General features: G+C 52.9%; 1 protein-coding gene across 2 annotated transcripts; it reads left to right on the top strand.

The window, feature by feature from the left end:
* The first annotated feature begins 6627 nt into the window (after positions 1–6627).
* Positions 6628–18188, top strand: CIBAR2 (CBY1 interacting BAR domain containing 2). Of its 2 annotated transcripts, XM_016165974.2 has the most exons (9): positions 6630–7252; positions 8962–9196; positions 10931–10999; positions 11092–11193; positions 11305–11310; positions 12029–12133; positions 14976–15089; positions 16389–16490; positions 17351–18184. In XM_016165974.2, exons 1-9 carry the CDS (start codon positions 7233–7235, stop codon positions 17492–17494), a joined length of 897 nt encoding a protein of 298 aa, XP_016021460.1. In that variant the 5' UTR covers positions 6630–7232; the 3' UTR covers positions 17495–18184. The 2 variants fall into 2 exon arrangements, with proteins under 2 accessions (XP_016021462.1, XP_016021460.1); XM_016165976.2 differs by lacking the exons at positions 11092–11193; positions 11305–11310 and having other exon boundaries at positions 6628–7252; positions 17351–18188.
* The last annotated feature ends 367 nt before the right edge of the window (positions 18189–18555 follow it).

The raw sequence follows: 18555 nt of genomic DNA, 5'->3' as shown, positions 1-18555 counted from the left end.
AGAGGCTGGGGCAAGCTCTGAGACAGAACGGGTGGTTATTAGCCATAATAATAACTGCGAGATTTATCAGTGTGTTTGTGCACAGCGCTGAGCCCAGGGCCTGGTGCCGAGTGAGAGCCCAGCAAACGCCACAGTGGCTCCCGCTCACCTGCGGTCCGCGTTGCGTGGCTTCAGTCACCCGCGGTCGACCTCGGCCCAAAAACAGTAAGCGGGAAAGTCCAGAAGTAAACAATTCGTAAGTCTTAAACTGTGCGCAGTTCTGAGCAGCGTGGTGACATCTCACGCCATCTGCCACACCCCCCCGGGGTGCGAGTCGCCTCTCTGTCCAGCGCATCCACACTGTGTACACCACCTGCCCTCTAGTCGCTTAGTAGCCTACTGGGTTATCAGATTGACTGTCGCAGTACCACAGTGCTTAATGTTCGAGGAATCCTTATTTTACTTAAAAATGACCCGAAAGCACAAGAATAATGATGCTGACAACTCAGATACACCAAAGAGAAGCTGTAAGCTTTACCATAGTTTAAGATACAGCATATATGGGGTTCAGCACTATCCACGGTTTCAGGCATCCATCCACTGGGGGGCTTGGAACATTCCCCTGTGGACAACTGTATGGGTGCTGAAGCCTCGTACCTTGGTGTGTGGATTACGAAGGCTGTCCAGGGTCAGAGGGAAGAGCCCAGGTGGAGGGGGCATTTGAACATGGCCCTACAGGTGGGAACCAGACTAGACTGGCTAAGCGGTGACATCATTAGGCGCTGTGACAGAGAGCTTCTTGGACATTATTGCACATAATGCTTCACATACTGACCCCAGTAGAGCAAACACATTCCATCTCCCTGTAAGGGTGAGAAAACCAAGCCACCCCCAGCCACCCTGCAGAACCGGATTTGCACTCTGTGCTCCGGCTCCACCATGGCCCTTCCTGAGCATCTGCAGGCTGAGGACTGTAGCTCAGGCAATGGGAAGGGCGGGAGCAAAGGCTGCCAAGAGCACACCAGGGGAGTCTGGAGCTCAGGTCCATGCCCAGAGTGAGAGAGGCCCGCGAGGGAGGTGGGGGTGCCCCAGTGAAGCAGCCCACTGGGCCCCCAGGGTTCGAATTACTTCTGTGTCCTCTGCGGCCAGCCCCAGAGAGGGGATGAATGGCCCAGCTTTGAATTAAAAAGGAGTTTCCTGTGGCTTCTACAGCAAATGAACCCAAACTTAGTGGCTTAAAACAACACACATTTATTACCTCATGTCCTGGGGCACAGAAGTCAGATCAGGAGGCAGTCTGAGGGGGGAAGGGGCAGGCAGGAGGAGACCCTTGCCTTCTGGGGCTGCCCACTGTGTGGAGTGGGGACACTTTGACAATGTGAGGCCCAGGGGTAGGGAAGCACCCTATTCACTTGCTCACGTCCCCCGCCCCTCCAGCTACACCCCTCCCCTGGCTGGCCTAATGCTCCCCAGTGCAGCTCACTGAGGACGAGGACAAAGCCATTCCTGGGGCCAGACCTCCCCGCTGCTTTCACAGACCCAGCTAGGAGCTCTGTGTGACCCCAGTTCCATTGGGTCCTCTCAGCATGTCCCCCAAGCTGGACTCGGAATCAGAAAAAAGACCAGGGCTGATTGTGGGGTCTGTAGCATGGCTGAGTCGAGCCCCTGCCTGAGTTCATGTACTGGCCTGCCAGCGCAGTGTGATCTGCTGGTAAAAGCAAACCTAACTTCAAATTTGGCTGCATTCAAAAGGTCAGGAGCTGGATACTGGGCGGGAAGAGCTCCCAAGCCCGGCATTGTGAGACCCACGTGGGACTGGGCACTGGTAGGCCCTCCGCCCGTTGGCCCTTTCAGCCCCATCCCACCCAGAGGCACTGTAGCCGGACACCGAGGGGGCCCTTCCCAGCACCATCACATTTCCTTCCTGAGGTGACTCCATAAGTGTAGACAATCACTGTTCCCACCACAGATGAGGAAACCGAGACTCAGAGGAGTCCTGGCTTGCCCAGGGCCCAGCTGGGGGCGGGAGCTGGACTCAGCCTCCTGAGCAGAAAACTCCAGGCAGCAGGGACCTGCCAGCCCGCAGAGGGCCGTGTCCCCCAGCAGCCCAGGACCGGGGTGGAGGAGACGCTCAGCAAACATCTCATGGTAGGTGGAGAATGGACTGAGCCCAGACATTCTTCAGAGGGGGCAGGTAGAGACAGGGCTGGAAATGGCGAGGGTAGGGGGTTGCTTAACCTGGGAGGAAGACAGTCTTAAAACAGGTGCAGGACCCAGGACCACCTCTGAGTGCTCCTGCCTAAGTGTTAAACCTGAATCAATGTTCTAGGAAACAGCAAACCTAAATGGAGGGATATTCTCCAATGCAACTGGCCCAGAGTCCACAAAAACATCAGCCGTGTGCCAGCTGAAGGCAGCAGATGACCCTGGACAGGATGCTGGACCAGGAGAAAACTGTTCATTTACTAAAATGACATTAGTGGGGCAAGAGTGAAGTCTGAAAATCTGAATAAAATCTGTAGATTAGGTAATAGAATACACAAATATATACCAGTGTTCATTGTCTGATTTGATATTTGTACTGTGGCAATGTAAGAGATGGGTCCTGCTCTAAGGAAATGAATGAAATATTTGGGTAAAAGTGCACGGGCTCCCCGACTGCTCAGAAGATAAACTACACAGACAGAAAGAAAGAGAGAATGATAAAGAGGACTATATTAACAATTGGGGAATTTGAGTGAAGGAGTTCTTGTCTTATTTCCATACAACTGAGATTCTTTCAAAATAAAAAGTTACATAGAAAGGAAAGTCAATGTGCTGGGGGAAAAAAAGCTGGGGAGCAGTTCCCAGTTCAAGGATCCATTGACACAATGCATCCCGACAACTGACCAGCTGTCAGTGACATTAGTGGGACAGCCGGGGAAACGTGATTTGGGAGAGAGGAAGGGCATCTGCATCTGCGTTAAGTTTCTGAGCGCGACGGTCACATTAGGCCTTGCAGGAGAATGTCCTTGCTCTTCTGAGGTGCACACTAGATTCTGGGCAAAAGGTCAGGATGTCTGCAACCCTCTCTCAAGTGATTCGGCAAAAATACATTTATAGGAAAGAGAGAATGAGAAAGCCCCTGTACTCTAATCGCGGAGTACACAGAAACTCAGGCAGTTTTTCTCAAGGACACGGACCTGCTCGCCCCTGCAGCCAGGGGTGGTGAAGGGGTCTGAGGTGGGCGAGGCGGCTGGGAAGGGGCCTCCCTCTCCCCACCCCCAGCCTCTGCATCCTCCGGTTCTGTTGCTTTCTCTGTCTGGCCACAAGATGTCTCTATGGGGCCCTACCAGAAGGCAGTTTTCATTTGTTTGAGTTCCTTACAGTTGATAAGATGTGAATTAAACTGTTGCCCTTTCTCTCTGACTTGCTGCTCTTCTTACATCCTGTGTGGAGACAGATTTTCCTCACATGTGCTTCCTCGGGTATGATTGTTTCCTGGGGGCTCGTCCATTCCACCTTTCCCCTCCACCCCGGAATCCCTCATTAGGAGGTCTCTGCTGCCCTCTGGTGGCCATTGCCTATAACAGGGACCACCACCCTCCCTGAGTGGCAGAAACCTGAAAAGGCTTTGCAGCTTCTCCTTGTCCTAGAAGAGTTGGGGTCTCTGGAGAAACAGAACCAATCAGATACACGAGATTTATTTTAAGAAATAGGCTCATATGTTTTGGGGGGCTGGTAAGTTTGAAATCCATAGAGTGGGCTGGAACCTCGCTGACCTACAATTTCTTCCTCTCTAGAAAACCTCAGTTTTGCTTTTAAGACTGTCTACTGATTAGGTGAGGCCCACCCCATTATCAAGGGTCACCTCCTCTTAAAGCCAACTACTGATTGTAGGTGTGACCACGCCTGCCAGATGCCTTCACGGAGACTCAGATTCGTGTCGGATGAACTGATCGGGTGCTATAACATAGCAGAGTCGACACGGAAAACTGATCATCGCAGTCGGTTAACTGAAAAGATGACATTTTAGAGGGGAATTTCATGGATCCAGTTATGCTTTTCTGCTGATTTCCAACTCCTGCTTTAAAAAAAAAAAAATCTTTGCTAAAAAAAGGAGCCTGTCGTCGCTCCTGAGTGTGAGGAGTGAAGGAGGACACAGACAAGCAAGGCTCTCATGGGGCTGTCACAGGGCTGTCGGGAGCCTGGCCCCGTAGATGTTAGTAATTATTGTCATTATAATGGAAATTACTGTGCGAGTTGTTAATGAAGTTGGAGAAAGGGAGAAACAGGGGGAGGGAGGGAGAGCCGTACATGTACATTCGGGATAGAATCGAGGCTGGGGGTCACATTATTGCTTTTCTCCAAATAGGCAGGAAGCGAGGAACACAACGTATGAGGACCGCTGTTTAAGCTCTGGCGTGAGCAGGGATGTAACGGTGAGGCGAGGGGAAATGGAGCCGAGCGTGTTCGGGGCCCCTTGCTGATGCTAAATTCCACTTCTGGTTTTCAGGCCTGCGAGGGTCCTGGTGGCCTGTCCGGCAGGCAGTGAGCATTTGCAGAGAGGCCCGGGGAACTGTGATCTGGGAGAGGGCAGCACCTCTACCCCCTGTAGGACGGGGAAGAGAGGGCTCAAGAAGGTGTGACTGGCCTAGATGCTGGGGTGGGGAGGGAGCAGGACTGAGAAGGGGCGTGGATTTAGCCCCTGGAGATGGCGTGGTGACTCTAGAGGCAGTGGATGGAAAAGCAAATGGGAGGGAAGAGAGAGCGAGGAGAGCAAAGGGCCCACATTTGCAAAGTTCTTGTTGGAACTTTGGGGAAGGGGCGTAGAGAGGAGGAGGGATGAGGGAATTTGGGGGGAGAATTTCTCCCTGGGAGGTTGCTTATGTTGAATCTGCCGTGAGGAGCGGGTAGGAACGAAGAGACCTAGCAGAGATATTTGTTGGAGCAAGGACCTGAGATGGTGCCAGGGGTGAGATCCGGAACCCCCGCCCCAAGCGGCAGGGCACCTCCTTGTTATTGGAGGAGACTCGGCGAGGCTTGCGCATGAGGAATTATTCAACCAACGGGGTAATCAGCAGTATAAGGCACAATCCTTTCTCTCCAGGAGCTAGCCTTTGAATCGGGAAATTAGAACACCACCCTCGAGGAAGGACAAGGGAAGCCCGGCGGAGTGTTTCTGGTAAGTGGGCACAGGGGAGGGATGGGGTGCGGGAAGCTGAGGCATTGGAGGAGAGCGGGAGAGGAGAGGGCGTGGGTGGGCAGTCTGAGGGCTGGGAGGAGGAGGGCGGGGCGGCCCCCCGCGGGGAGAGTACAAAGTGCAGGGAGAACATCATGGAGCGTGGGCAGTCTGCTCCCTTTGAGCCCTGCGTGGGTGTCCTGGGGCTGCCACAACAAATTGCCACGAACTGGAGTTTTAAAACAGCAGAGACTTCTCCTCTCCCAGTTCTGGAGGACAGCAATTTAAAATCCAGGTGTGGGCAGAGTCGTGTTCCCTCTGAGGGCTCTAGGGGAAGATGCTTCCTGCCTCCTCCAACTCCTAGGGGATCCAGGTGTCCCTTGGCTTGTGGCCACATCCCTCCAGCCTCTGCCCTTGTCATCACATGGCCATCCTCCATGTGTCTGCGTCCTCCTCCGTAAGGGCCCCATTGGACTAGCGCTCTTCCTACTCCCATATGACTCAGCTCAGCTAATCACATCTACAAAGACCCCATTTCCAAATTAGGTAGCTTTCTGAGGTGGACATGTATTTGGGGGATACAGCCGAGAACATGAGAAGGGTTTGACTGGAGGCAGGAACAGGGCGCTGCACAGAACAGGGCACAGGAGCCTCTCCCCGTGACACGGGAAGAGCCGCGGAATGACCGGCAGACCCTCAGGGGGCCGGGGCTGATCAGGGCCACCCTGTGGGAAGGCAGGGGAGGTGGCATGCCCCAAACAAAGCCACGGCAGCAGGAAGAAGCTGAGTTATGTCTATACATTATTCAGTGCCTGTGGGGAGCACCAGGTGCAGAGAACTGTGGGGATGGGGACCGGCAACCAGCACAGGACGGTGAAGCACCTGGGACCAGCCACTGGGGAGCCGCCACCCCCACCCTGGGTCCACGTGCAGGGAATAGCAGTGCCGTCTGGCCCCTGCCCTGTCCTTTTACCCTCACACCAGGGACTTATTTCTCCTAACAACAAGGCAAGTAGATATTGCCATGATGCCATTTATAGGAGAAGACTAATGCCCAGAGAGGCCAAGTGACTTACCCAAGGTCACACAGCAGGGCTAAGGTCTGGGATTCGAACCCGTGTTTATCTGACTCTAAAGTCTTTGCTTTTCTATATGCTTAAAATAAGAGGCTCTTCATTATAAAAACCTCCAGACATACGCGGAGTGAACAGAAGCGTAGAGTCCCACGCAGCAACGGTCACTACCTTCCTGCTCTTCTTGTCTCCCCCACCCAGCCCCTCCTCCCTCAATCTCCTATCATTGTTGCGGTTATTAGTTTCTTATTTCTTTAAGTAAAATGTAGATACACAGAAATGCATAAATCTTGCAATTAGTAAAACTTATACAGTTTTATATGTGTTACAGTTTTTGTTTTTTGTTATTATTTTCTTACTTTTCTAACAATGAGCAGGTGTTTTTATAACAAGGAGGAAAAAACATTAAAATGATGATTTAAATGTTTAAGATGGTCCTTTGGGCTGGTGCTCTGTCCCCTCCATTCAGCTATAAGGCTTCCAGACCTCCCAAATAAGCACTCTATGCTTTTTCACACAACTCTCCTAAGTAACCAGGTCTCCTAGGACCCTGCTAGCCTGCCCCAGACCCCTGGGGAAGGCCTGGTGGCCTGCCCGCAGGAGGAGAGACCCCAGCACACACACAACTCACAAATACAGCTGGGCCCCGGTCAAGTTGCTCTAAATCCAATCCCTGTTACATCCTGGGGAACTACAACATTACCCCGTTCCACAAGAACCTCCACTTTCAAGAGGAGAGTGGGAGCCTCTCTGGGATTCTCCAGAGCTAATGCAAGGCTGGACAGGCCCTCCTAACCCTCTGGGAGAGGCTGGCCTGGGGAGAGGTTGCCAGGCAACCAGCTGAGGCTCCTCCCAGGGTGGCTGTGGGTGGCATGTTGCCGGGCAACCAGGTGGCAGCGTCCCTTGAGCCAGGACCAGGCAGCTGCGCCCAGCCCTGTGTGGCTTCTGCTGGGCCTGCAGGACCCCTGGGGCCCTGTCCTTATTCCTTAAGACCAGGGTAGCTGGTATCTCTGGTCACAATGAACATTGTTCTCTTCAGGTGAGTGCCCGAGGCTGGGAGGGAGGGGCGAGCCAGGTTCTCAGGGCCTGATGCACCAAGACAGGGGCAGCCGCACCTGCTGGGTGGGGGTTGGAGTGATGAGGGTGAGCTCCCTCCCATAATGCACCCACTTACGGTCAAAAGAAGACGGGCCTCAGGACCACAGAGGCTTCCAGAATCCGGCCTCTGCTTCTCCAGCATTATCGCCCACAGCTCTGGCGTAGCCAAATTACCGAGGTCCACTTTTAATTTCCCTCACTCGCTTCTACATAGAAAACCCCTCTTCACGCGTCAGAGCCCCAGCTGGCGTCACCCCTGCTGCGGGATCGTCCTGACCGCACTGCCTCCAGGCTCTTTCTAGGACTGCTCTCCCGCAACTCGCTGGGCTAGGCCCTCACCGGGCTCTTTCTAAGCCTGGTTCCTCTGAGGGTGGCAAACTCAAGGGTGTCTCTGCAGCCCCTGGGCCTGGCTCACCGGGATTCTGGGTCACACGTCTGGGCCGGGGGCCCGGGAAATTGCATGCTTAACTTGTGCTGCAAGTGATTCTTCTGGGGGGAAATCCTAAGACCCCCACCTGGAGGAACTGATACTACAGGTGGCTGCGTGACCTTGAGCAAGATGCTTCCCTTCTCTGGTCCTGTTTACTTGTTTTAAAATGGTGAGAGGAACAGAGTCTTACTTACCAGGCAATAAATGTGGAATATTTTGCGAACTGGACAAAGCACCCTCCTCAGAGCTTTAGGGATGTGACTGGAGGGTCATATAGGGGACTTTGCAAATGGAGAAACGCAGGGAGGGAGGCAGGAGCCGGTGCAGAGAGGGCCCCGGAGGGGGTGAGCGCCCGAGGCTGTTGAGGGCAGACTAAATCCAGCAGGTCCTCCTCTCCCTCCGCACTGGACCAGCACAGGCTGGCCGCACAGAAAGGTGAAGGAAGACGCTCTCACTCCAGGACGCGGAGGGCGACAGGAAGTGATGAGGGCCATCCATGCAAGGAGGACAAACTGGAACTTCGGGGTTGGGAGGAGGGATGAATGGGCGGAGCGCAGGATTTGGGGGGCAGTGAAACTGCTCCGTATGACCCTGTGGCAGGGGGTACGGGGCACCAGGCTTTTGTCGAAACTCGCAGCATGTGCAGCACCAAGTGAAACCCTCGGTATTGGCCCATCTTTTGTCACAAATGTCCCCAGGGAATGCAAGGTGTTACTCGCCGGGCAGTGTGTGCTCAGGGAGGGGCACGTGGGCACTCTCTCTCTGCACAGCACACTCAGTTTTCTGTAAACCTAAAACTGGCCCCCAGAAAGTTCGTTAATTTGAAAAAAAGCTGAGGGGGGAAGCTTCAGGGTTCGGACAAGGGAGGGAATTTTGACAGTCCGGGGAAAAGCTAGAATCAGGGGAATGTCAAAGAGGCCACAGCAGTGAGAGAATGAAGAATAACTAACTGCCAGGGAGACAAATGCCCCTTGGAAGGGCTCCAGCGGGGAGAAGGCCGGCTTTGGGGCCACACCCCTGCTGGCATTCTGGCCTGGCCACCGGCCAGCTCTGTGACCTGGCTGGTCTCCCGCACCTGCTCTGATGGGCTGACACCCAACCTTGAGTTTGGTCTTAGGGGCCAGATGCCCAGCATGGTGCTTGCCGCCTAGGAGGACGGCAGTGGGCAGGTGAGCCCCATGTCACTGTCTGGACAACCCCTGAGGCCCCCACCTCCCCAGGGACAGCCGGGTGAGGGTGATGGAGACCACGGTGACCAATGCCGAGAAGTACTTCGGCCAGTTCTGCTCGCTGCTGGCTGCCTACACCCGCAAGACGGCCCGGCTACGGGACAAGGCTGACCAGCTGGTCAAGCAGCTCATCGACTTTGCCAACACCGAGAACCCCGAGATGCGGGCTGCCATGAGGAACTTCGCTGAGGACCTGGCCAAAGTACAGGATTACCGGCAGGCCCAGGTGCGTGGGGCTGCCGGGGCCTCAGGCCCATCGCCGGGGGCGGATCCGAGGGCTGGAGCTGCCCACAGGGGCCACGGCCAATGGACATCTCCTCCCAGGTGCCCCCCCCCCCGAGGCTGGATACTTACACACTCCCTCCCTGGGTGTGTGTGTTGGGGGGTGGGGTCATACCTCCATTTACAGGACTGAAAGCCAGAAGGGTTTGCAGAGTTGGAGGGGTGGGCAAGGCAAGGAGACCCAGAAAGCCAGTCCTGAGGGCTGCTCCTGTGGGCTCCCCACGGCCCCGGCAGGGGGCACATTCCCAGGGTTCAGAGGACCTGTAGAAGGGACAGACATCTTAGGAGGCTGCAGCATGTTAGGAAATAGTTAAAAATTAAAATCTCCTGCCAGCCCAGAAACCTCTCAATGACTGTGGAAAAGAGCCAAGCGGCTTTTCTGCTGAATGAACATTAAACCAGACCATCATGCGTGTTGCAGGTGATCTGATTAGTGATGGCAAAGACAGACAGAAACCTCACTCCCTAAACAGCCAGGCCGAGAGAACCCCCCACATGCACGTTCTCCAGACGGGTGGTAACTTGTCCTTAAGTAAGGAGACAGCACCGTCTGTCACGCTGGACTTGGCAGCCACCTATATTAGCTAATCATCTTTATCCAAAGGAAAAGTAAAATTTCTCACATCTCTGTGACAAGCAGGTGGTTATAGCTTGGAGCCAGGCGCCGGGGTGAAGCTCCGGAGACACCGTTACCTTGATCTTTACCTTTCAAAAACACGAGTGCCATTCCTGGGTCGTAAAACTGGCAAGAGGTTTCTTTAGCTTTTAAAAAGGTTTCGATGCATCTAGAGAATAGATAGACACACAGTGGCAAGTTTTCTAAAAGAAATGCTTTAAGGGAGGGAGGGAAAGGTCCCTTTCCCTTCTGGCGCCTGGGAAAATGAACTATTTTTAGATCTATGTTCACCTTTCAAGGGTCATAAGCCTTGAGGAAGGAGAAAGGACTGGCCAGGTGGGGTGTGCGGCTCCCCTGGCCCGTCTGGTGAGTCAGATTTCGGGGGGCCCATCCTCCAGGCATGAGCCTCACCTGGGAACTTGTTAGAAATGCAAATTTGGGGGCCATACCTCGGACCTGCTGAGTTACAACCTCTCGGGTGGCACCCCCACAATCAGGGTTTTCAGGAGCTCTTGGGCGGCACCCCAACGCCTCCTCTCATGTGACACGTTCTGAATAGTGCTGGGTGAGGGGTAAGCACTCGCTCAATGTTAGCTTTAATTGTGATTGTTATTACTATTACTGGCATTGTTTATTGGAGTGTCTAGTATTAGGCTTGGCGCGTAGGCACTGTCTCAGGGGTGTGAGGTGTCCCCTTCACCCCCTGCTGCGAATCCCAGGCTGTTCCATGCTCTAAGCGGGTCTATCTAGCCTCCCAGTGAGATCCTAAGGCAGTCTGGAGAACCGAAATAGTGATGCATCCCATGGACCTGTCATGATCCCTGGGTGGGCACAGGCATTTTACAGGTGAGAAAACAAGGCTCATCAAGATGAAACCTATTGCCCAAGCCGCTAGGAGGCAGAGCCCTGAGCTCGGCTGGCACTGTCTACCCTAAGGGGTGAGGGAGGGTGTTCGGGGCCCCCCGCCCAGCCTCTGCAGACTCCTGCCGTCCAGCTCTGCGGGCTCCAGGCATCTCCCGGGCTGTGTCCACTCTGATTCTCTGTGTGTCTGTGCTCCCCCAGGTTGAGAGGCTGGAGACCAAGGTCATCAACCCTCTGAAGCTCTATGGGACGCAGATAAAGCAGACGCGGGTGAGTGGGCGTGCTGTGCGGTGTGGCGCGGTGGGCCGTGTCTGCGGCCGGCCGCGCTGGATCCCCAGGAAACGGCCCCCTGCTTCCTTTAGGCCGAGATCAAGAAATTCAAACGTGTCCGGAATAACGAGATCAAACAACTGGAAAAGCTGGAGAAAATGAGGCAGAAGTCGCCTTTGGATAGGCAAATGATTGTATCCTTCCTCGAAGCTGGGCCTAAGGCTGCTGAACCAGGGTGGCCCTTTGTCACGGGCACCCTCTGGTGGGGGGGGGCTAGTTTACTTGACTCCTTAACAGCACCTCAGTCCCAGGTGAGGGCCACATGTCTGTCTGGGGAAGGTAGAATTGCATGCAGGTAATGAATGACCTCCGTTGGGGGCCAGGAACCCTGGGTTCTGTTCCACCATTGACACTATTTGACAGGTCAGCATTCACCTCCACTCCTTCTCAGGTTACCTATGTAACATCACACCAGGTAGGCACTTCTAGATAAGGAAACCCAGGCTAAGGAAGGTGACTTGCCCAAGGCCACACAGGGAGTTAACAGGGCAAACCTGGAACTCAGCCGAGGTCATCCGACTCTAAAAGTCAGGTTTCAGTGTGCCTGTGTAAAGTCGGGTCATACTGATGTCGATCAAAGGAACGAAGAAATTAATTACCTAAGAACATTCCACATGCTGGAATGAATTATTGTCTAATGTAGAGCACCTGTTATAATAATAGCTCAGCAGGTGCCCATTGTTTAATTGTTACAACCCTATAAAGCAGGTCTTATTATTGTCCCCTGTTTACAGTCAGGGAAGTTGAGGCTCAGAGAGGTTAAGTGATTTGCTCCTAGTCACACAGCTAGCAAGCAAGTCTGTCTAAGCAGCACCTGCCCCTTTAGCCATGGTCCAATTGGCCATTCCTTTGATGTCCAAATTGGCAAAAGAAACCCAAGAGTAAGGAGAACTGGCCCACAGGCAGGGCGAGGAGACAGAGAATGATCCAGAATGGATGCACTCCTGACACTTTCTATCTCCGGGGCAGGCAGAGACCAGCGTGCAGAGGGCCTCGGTGGACGCCAGCCACACCACCCAGCAGCTAGAGGAGACAGTCGACGCCTTCCAGAAGCAGAAGCTAAAGGACCTGCAGGTAGGGGCGGTGGGCCCTGTGTGAGAGGTACTGGGGGCCACCTCGTACATGCCTGTGTGTGTGTGCACTTGTGTGTGAGTGCATGTGTGCCTCCTGCATGAGGGTGTGTGCGTGTGCATGTGACTGTGCATCTGAGCTTGTACCTTCTCCGCTCCTGGCACAGTTAATCCCGGCCTAACCCTGGCCACGGGGGTAAGAGGCCGGCTGCTCGGGGCAGCTGCCCGCTCAGCTGGCGTCCTGCGAATCTAGCACTCGGCGGCCCTGCCCTCTCAACACCCAGGCCCAGCTCCCCACCAGGAGAACTTGGCAGTTTGTTTCCCCAGCCCCCTTCCTTTCCACACAAGGAACCCACAGGACTTGCCCTGACTTCCCACGTCCTCCCTCCTCCATGAAGCTCCAAATGCACGGGCCCCTCCCACCTTCTAGCCAGACACCACCCCAACACAGCCCAGGGCCCTGGGCCCAGAGCCCAGCTCTTAAGAGAGGGCCTCAGCGCATTGGGGTCTTGAAAAACAAGCTGATCTCACAGACCCCTACACCCACACGATCCCCCATCTAGTCCACTTTCCAAATTATAGCCCCAAGGATCTCATAAAAGGCGGCTCCAATATGTCACTCCTGAGTTTCGCACACTCCCATGGCTTTAGTACCAAGGATAAAGGCCAAAGTCCTCCTCAAGCCTCCCAAAACTCCAGATCAGCCCTCCAGCCTCATTGTGGACGTGCCACTCCAAGCTCAAGTGCCCCTTGGTACCTCCGGGCCTTTGCACAGGCTGTGCCTTCTGCCAGGAAGGCTCCTTGGTACCTCCGGGCCTTTGCACAGGCTGTGCCTTCTGCCAGGAAGGCTCCTTGGTACCTCCGGGCCTTTGCACAGGCTGTGCCTTCTGCCAGGAAGGCTCTGCCCTTACTTTATATTGCGTTAACACCCTTCATCCCTCACGTGGACCCCCAGACCGGTCAAGCCCCATTGTTGATACAATCTTCTCTCTTCCCTCTGGGGGCAGTTGTATCTTTAACTCACTTGTTAATCTAACAAATGTTGACTATACACCTACTATGTGCCAGGAGCTATGCCTGAGGCCGAGAACATCACAGCCCGCAAGGCAAGCTCCCTATCAAGGAGTTGACCCCTCAAGGAGCTGCCACAGGCCCCTGCCATGCTGTCCGCCATTTGTCAGGGCATGAGGAGCTCGCTGTTCCATGGTTGCCTCCCACACTGCACGTCCACAGGGCAGGCACCCTGCCTGTCATGTCCCCTGCTAGGTCCTGGGCACCAGGTCCAGGGCCTGGCACTTAACGAACTCAGTAAATATTTGGGAAATGCACAAATAACTGAAGAAATGCACCAGTGAGCGAGACAGTGGTAATCAGTACGCGAGCATCTGTGCTGCAGGCAGGATCCACAACCACCAGGTGACTTTTATTAAGCACCTGACGCTTATGAGGCCGGAATGCAGGGCTCTGTGGGGTGCCAGCAAGAAAGAGCATGCGAGATTTTCAGCCTCTCCATGGTCAGGGTCCAGCAGAAGCACGCCGTTTAAAGTGGGCATCTTTTCAACTTCTGGGGTTAACTCTGTAAGAGACACTTATCCAAACCATCCCTAAAAAGCCCTTCGAATTTTAAGCGATAAAAACCATAACTTAAAATAATGATTACCACCATATTGGTTTTAGGTCACACTTCTAATAAAATGATCGTATTTCCAAAATAGTTCCATAAAAGAATGCAAATAATGCTTTTATACCGGGGTTCACCCAGCTGAGCTTGCATCAGAAGTCACCCTGGAGGGCTCTTTAACATGCAGATTGATGGGCCTGCCCTGGATTCCCATTTGGCAGGTCTGGGTGGGCTGGAGAATTGGCATTTCTGACAAGCTCCTGGGTGGGGCTGGTGCTGATGCAGGGAGCACAGACCGAGAGCTAACTGAATCTTGTGGGGCTCTGAACTGGGGCCACCTGTCCCTCTGGTGCAGATGAATAAATTGAGGCTGAAGACGATAAGTCATTCCTCAGGCCCTGTGCCAGTAATGGCAGGATGAGGCCTTTGACCCCACCTCCGGACTCACAGCTGCTCTCACCGGCCCTGCCCCCCAGGCGCAGCAGAGGGGGAGGCTGAAGGCCAGTGTTCCTTCAGTCTTGGGCCATTCTCCTCTTTCTTCTCCCAGGCTGCCTGTGGCCCACCTCCCCCAGGTGCTTCTCATTTACCTGAAGTAGTGTGTTTTCAAACTGCAAGCTCCTCCCCCGAAACTGAGCCTGTGTAGTACCACACCTCTGCACACAGTAGTAGCTTGTGCTAGCCACCCCCCTCCCACACACACACAGTAGGAGCCCCCACTGGGGCCGAACATGCAGCTTTATGAGCCAAGCCTAAACATCTGATCAATAGAAGCCAACATCTCTGTCACTAATTACGTTTTGACAAGCTAACTCATCAGGATGCAGGGCCTCTCAGCAGAGCGATGTCCACCAACGGCAACCCCTCCCTCTCTCAGAAGAGTCACTCACAGCCCGTGGGTGACAGAGGCTGAAGGTTTGTAGCCATCAACCTGCAAACACCTGCAGACATTCCTCCAAATGAAAGAAGTGAAGGCTGCGTGGATGAGAAAGTCCTTGCTGAAAAACAAATCTGCGTTTCTGGAACAATCCCTGGGCAAAACAGCTTTTGAATGGAAATGTATTATCTGTTCAAATAGATATAAATTAAAAATAAGATATTGACCTAGGACCTGTCCCCATAAGGACAGCTGAGCCTCTCACCCGGCCCCCTAATTTGTCCTCATGGGAGGTGACCCCAGGACTCTCCTTCTGACAGTGTTATGTGCTTCGGGCTTCTCTCCATACAGAAAATTTTTTCGGACTTTGTAACCATTGAGATGGTCTTCCACGCCAAAGCAGTGGAGGTGTATTCTAGTGCCTTCCAGACCCTGGAGAACTACGACCTGGAAGGAGACCTGGAGGTAGGTCACAAACGCCCCTTCTTCTGTTTGGTGCTGACGTGGGGCCGAATTCGATTAAGGTTCTGTCTTGATAGAAGCAGTTTTTGTTGGCAACATTTTGCAATTTTTATAATGTTGAAGTCTCATTCCGATGCGCCATTTTAAACATCTGTCCCTGGGTGCCTAACCCAGAGCTGGGGAATTTCTGAACACTATCTCTGTGTCTATGATCACTCTGGTGTTTAAAAACAAACAAATGAATCAACAACCACAACAGGCCTCCCCAGGCTGATGTTTGCTACTGTTTGGTTGTAGACCAGGTGCTTGTTACGCCATCTGAGCTGATGAAATTCTAGCGTGCATCGAGTGACCTCTAACACAGTGCCACACCTAGTGGTGCAATACACCAGTAACTTGTCCCAATTACCTTTTGTGGCTCTGGAGTTGATAGGATCAGCTGCATGGTCCTCCCTCGGGTCTTTGATTGGTTTTCGGTGAGCCAGTAGCTGGGGCTGGCTTCCTCACTTTTGCAGATGATGGCTGTCATTTAGGTACAGCACAGGCCATGCGATCTGCAGAGCTCAGTGTAAAGTGAAAATGAGGGCCCACTGTTCAGCAGTTATCAAGAATTTCACGACAGCGACAGAGGGTTCCTTTTGAACTCGGAGCCCTGGACAACTGCAGGAAGAGACACACGCCCACAAAGCCCACCCTCGGTGGAGTCGGCAGCCCAAATACCTACCCGTGGCCTCTCTGTGTGGCATGGGCCGCCTCACAGAATGTCTGCTGGTCCGAGAGGGAGCATCTGAGACAGAGCCAGGCAGAAACGGTATCACCTTTTCTGACCTAACCTTAGAAGTAACTCAGTGTCATTGCTTCTACTGCATTCTATGGAATGTACACTAAGGCTACACTCAAGGGGAGGAGTATATTCCAGCTCCTGATGAGAAAAGTGTCAAAGAATTTGTAGATAAACTTTAAAGCTACCATACAGCGTTAGAGGCAGATGGGATGGGCTCCTGGGCATTCACTCATCTTTGTGATATTCCTTTAGGGTTAAGAGTGGTCTCTAATTTTCCTGTGTAACTATAGACGTGTTACCTTGCCTCATTGGGCCTCAGTTTCCCTATCTGTAAACAGGACGATAATGCCTACTTACTGTGCTGTTAAAAAGAACAGGAGCCTCCCAGGTAGGTCGGTGCAGGTGGAGGCTCCGGCAGTGTGAGCTCAACACGGGCCTGCTTGTCCCTCCATCTTCCCTTCCCACTCCTAGTTTTGTTTCCCGATTGACTCTAACCCACCTGAATCTCTTTTCGTCAGGATTTTAGAGCCAAGATGCGTGGAGTTTATGGGCATTACGAGGCTCGGCCCCTCACTGATACCACCCCCTCCACGGCTCTCCCATGGTCTCTCCCCTACCAGGTGAGCACTGGGAGTGGGGCCTCCAAATCTGTGGCAAAGTGAAGTGAGCCCGGGGGAGGGCATCAAGAGCATGGCTTTGAGAGGAGACGCTGAGAAGGCGGCGCTGCCAGGGGAGTGTGGAGGGCTGCTGGCGAGTCTGACCTGGACTCTCCCGGAAGAGCGTTCAGTAAACCTCGGAACGCAGCGGTGCGGCCGCCGTGTGTCCCGAGCGCCCCCTAGAGGAATCCTGCAGTATGTCCACTAGAGAAGCCAGGGCTCTGCCCCTCGCTCTCCTGCCTTCCAGCCCTCTTCCAGTGGGTTTCAGAAGTCAACATTCCTGACTTTAGGAAAATAATACGGTCTTTATACTACATGTGACCTCATGAGCCCAGCGAGGCCTGTGATCAGGCACATTTATATTTCCGCAGGGAAAACTCTGAGTATTTAATCAAGTAGCATAAATAAAGATTCTAAGCAGTCTCATGTCAATAGGATGGGTACGTCAGCCATTGGGGGTGGGAAAGGGGGGACCTTGCCCCACAGTGTGTGAAGGGGGCAGGGAGTGTCTCTTAGCTTTCTGAATAATTCTCTCTAAAGGCAGCAGAGGAAGTATGACCCCCCCAGCCAGGCTGCCTGAGTCCAAACCCACTGCTCCCAAGCTGGGTGACCTTGGGAAAATTCCTTAATCTCTCTGTGCCTTAGATTCCTCACCTGCAAAGCGGGGTTAGTAACAGTACCCCCCTCATGGGGTTGTGGTGAGTATTAGGTGAACAGATCTACACGAAACACTTAGAAAATGCTCAATACTTATGGCTGTTATTATTATCACTGATATCGTTGCTATGATGATGATGATAATAATGATGATAATGATTATTTAGAGTGCTCAGAGCACCATACGGAGCCAGAGGAAAGAAGAGGAGGCGAGTGAGGACGATTCTGCTGAAGAGGACCCCGTGGAGGACCTCAGGAGACAGGGCAGGGACTCCAGCAATAGGATGAGAACTGCCCAGTCAGAAAAATAGGAGCCGACCTTATACACTCAGGGGTCTCCGCTGTGTATCCCCAGAAATCACATGTCCTTTGAGCCTCAGTTTTCTCACCTGTACAACAGGGACTATATCACTCACCTCCCAGGTTCCTCTGGGGATCAACGTGCCTACAACGGTGTCTGGTACATAATCGGTGCTCAATAAACATGGGGCTGTACCCCAACTTGACTTGCGCTGGCTCTCACTTCCTACCTGTGACACTCAGGTGTTTAAACCCCGTGTGCATGTCAGTATCCAAATTCTCTCTTTTCATTAGGACATCAGCCCCGTTGGTGTTGGGATCTACCCTATCCAGTACAACCCATCCTAACTGATTACATTTGCAAAGACTCTATTTCTAAATAAAGCCACGTTCTAAGGCCCTGGGAGTTAGGACTTCAACATATAAGTCTGGCAGAGGGGCATGATTCACACCATAACACATGATATTCAGGGATGACCTTGGGAACAGGGACACATTATAGACATCCAGGGAGGTGAAGGGGTGATGCAGGTGAAGGAAAGGGTGGGTACATCATTTTCTGAACAGCAAAGTGAAGAACACAAAACTTTCCTCATGGGACCATGGTAGGATTAATGTCCTCACCACAGTGATTTTTATTACCCCAAATCCAGCTCCATGGCACCTCCTCAGGCAAGCCCACCCTGATTCCACCTGGGAGGACACTCCAAAAATAACTAAAACATTCTATATTTTCCGTAATAATAACATAATAACATAAAGGAACATATTCATAAATCGCCTTATATATTAGTCACATTTTAAACTATTTTCTTATACTTTAAACTGTAGGCATATATAGGTATATGTGCACACGCGTGCGTGCACACACACACACAATGTACTACTTTTTTAAAACCTCAGCTATATCCCAACCCCATTGCTAGTTCCTAAAGGAAAATGACCTTATTCTTCTGGTGGTCCTGGAGCATGCTGATGCCTGGCACATAGTAGGTGCTCATTAAATGTAAGTTAACTGCAAATGTAAGTTGACTCCCTTTCTCTTCTGGCCCCAGTGTACCCAGAGACCAAT

This window comes from Rousettus aegyptiacus, unplaced genomic scaffold (assembly GCF_014176215.1).
Source record: "Rousettus aegyptiacus isolate mRouAeg1 unplaced genomic scaffold, mRouAeg1.p scaffold_m13_p_14, whole genome shotgun sequence".
NCBI lineage: Eukaryota > Metazoa > Chordata > Mammalia > Chiroptera > Pteropodidae > Rousettus > Rousettus aegyptiacus.
The sequence above is the reverse complement of the archived record's forward strand: the minus strand, read 5'-3'. Positions and strand labels throughout refer to the sequence as shown.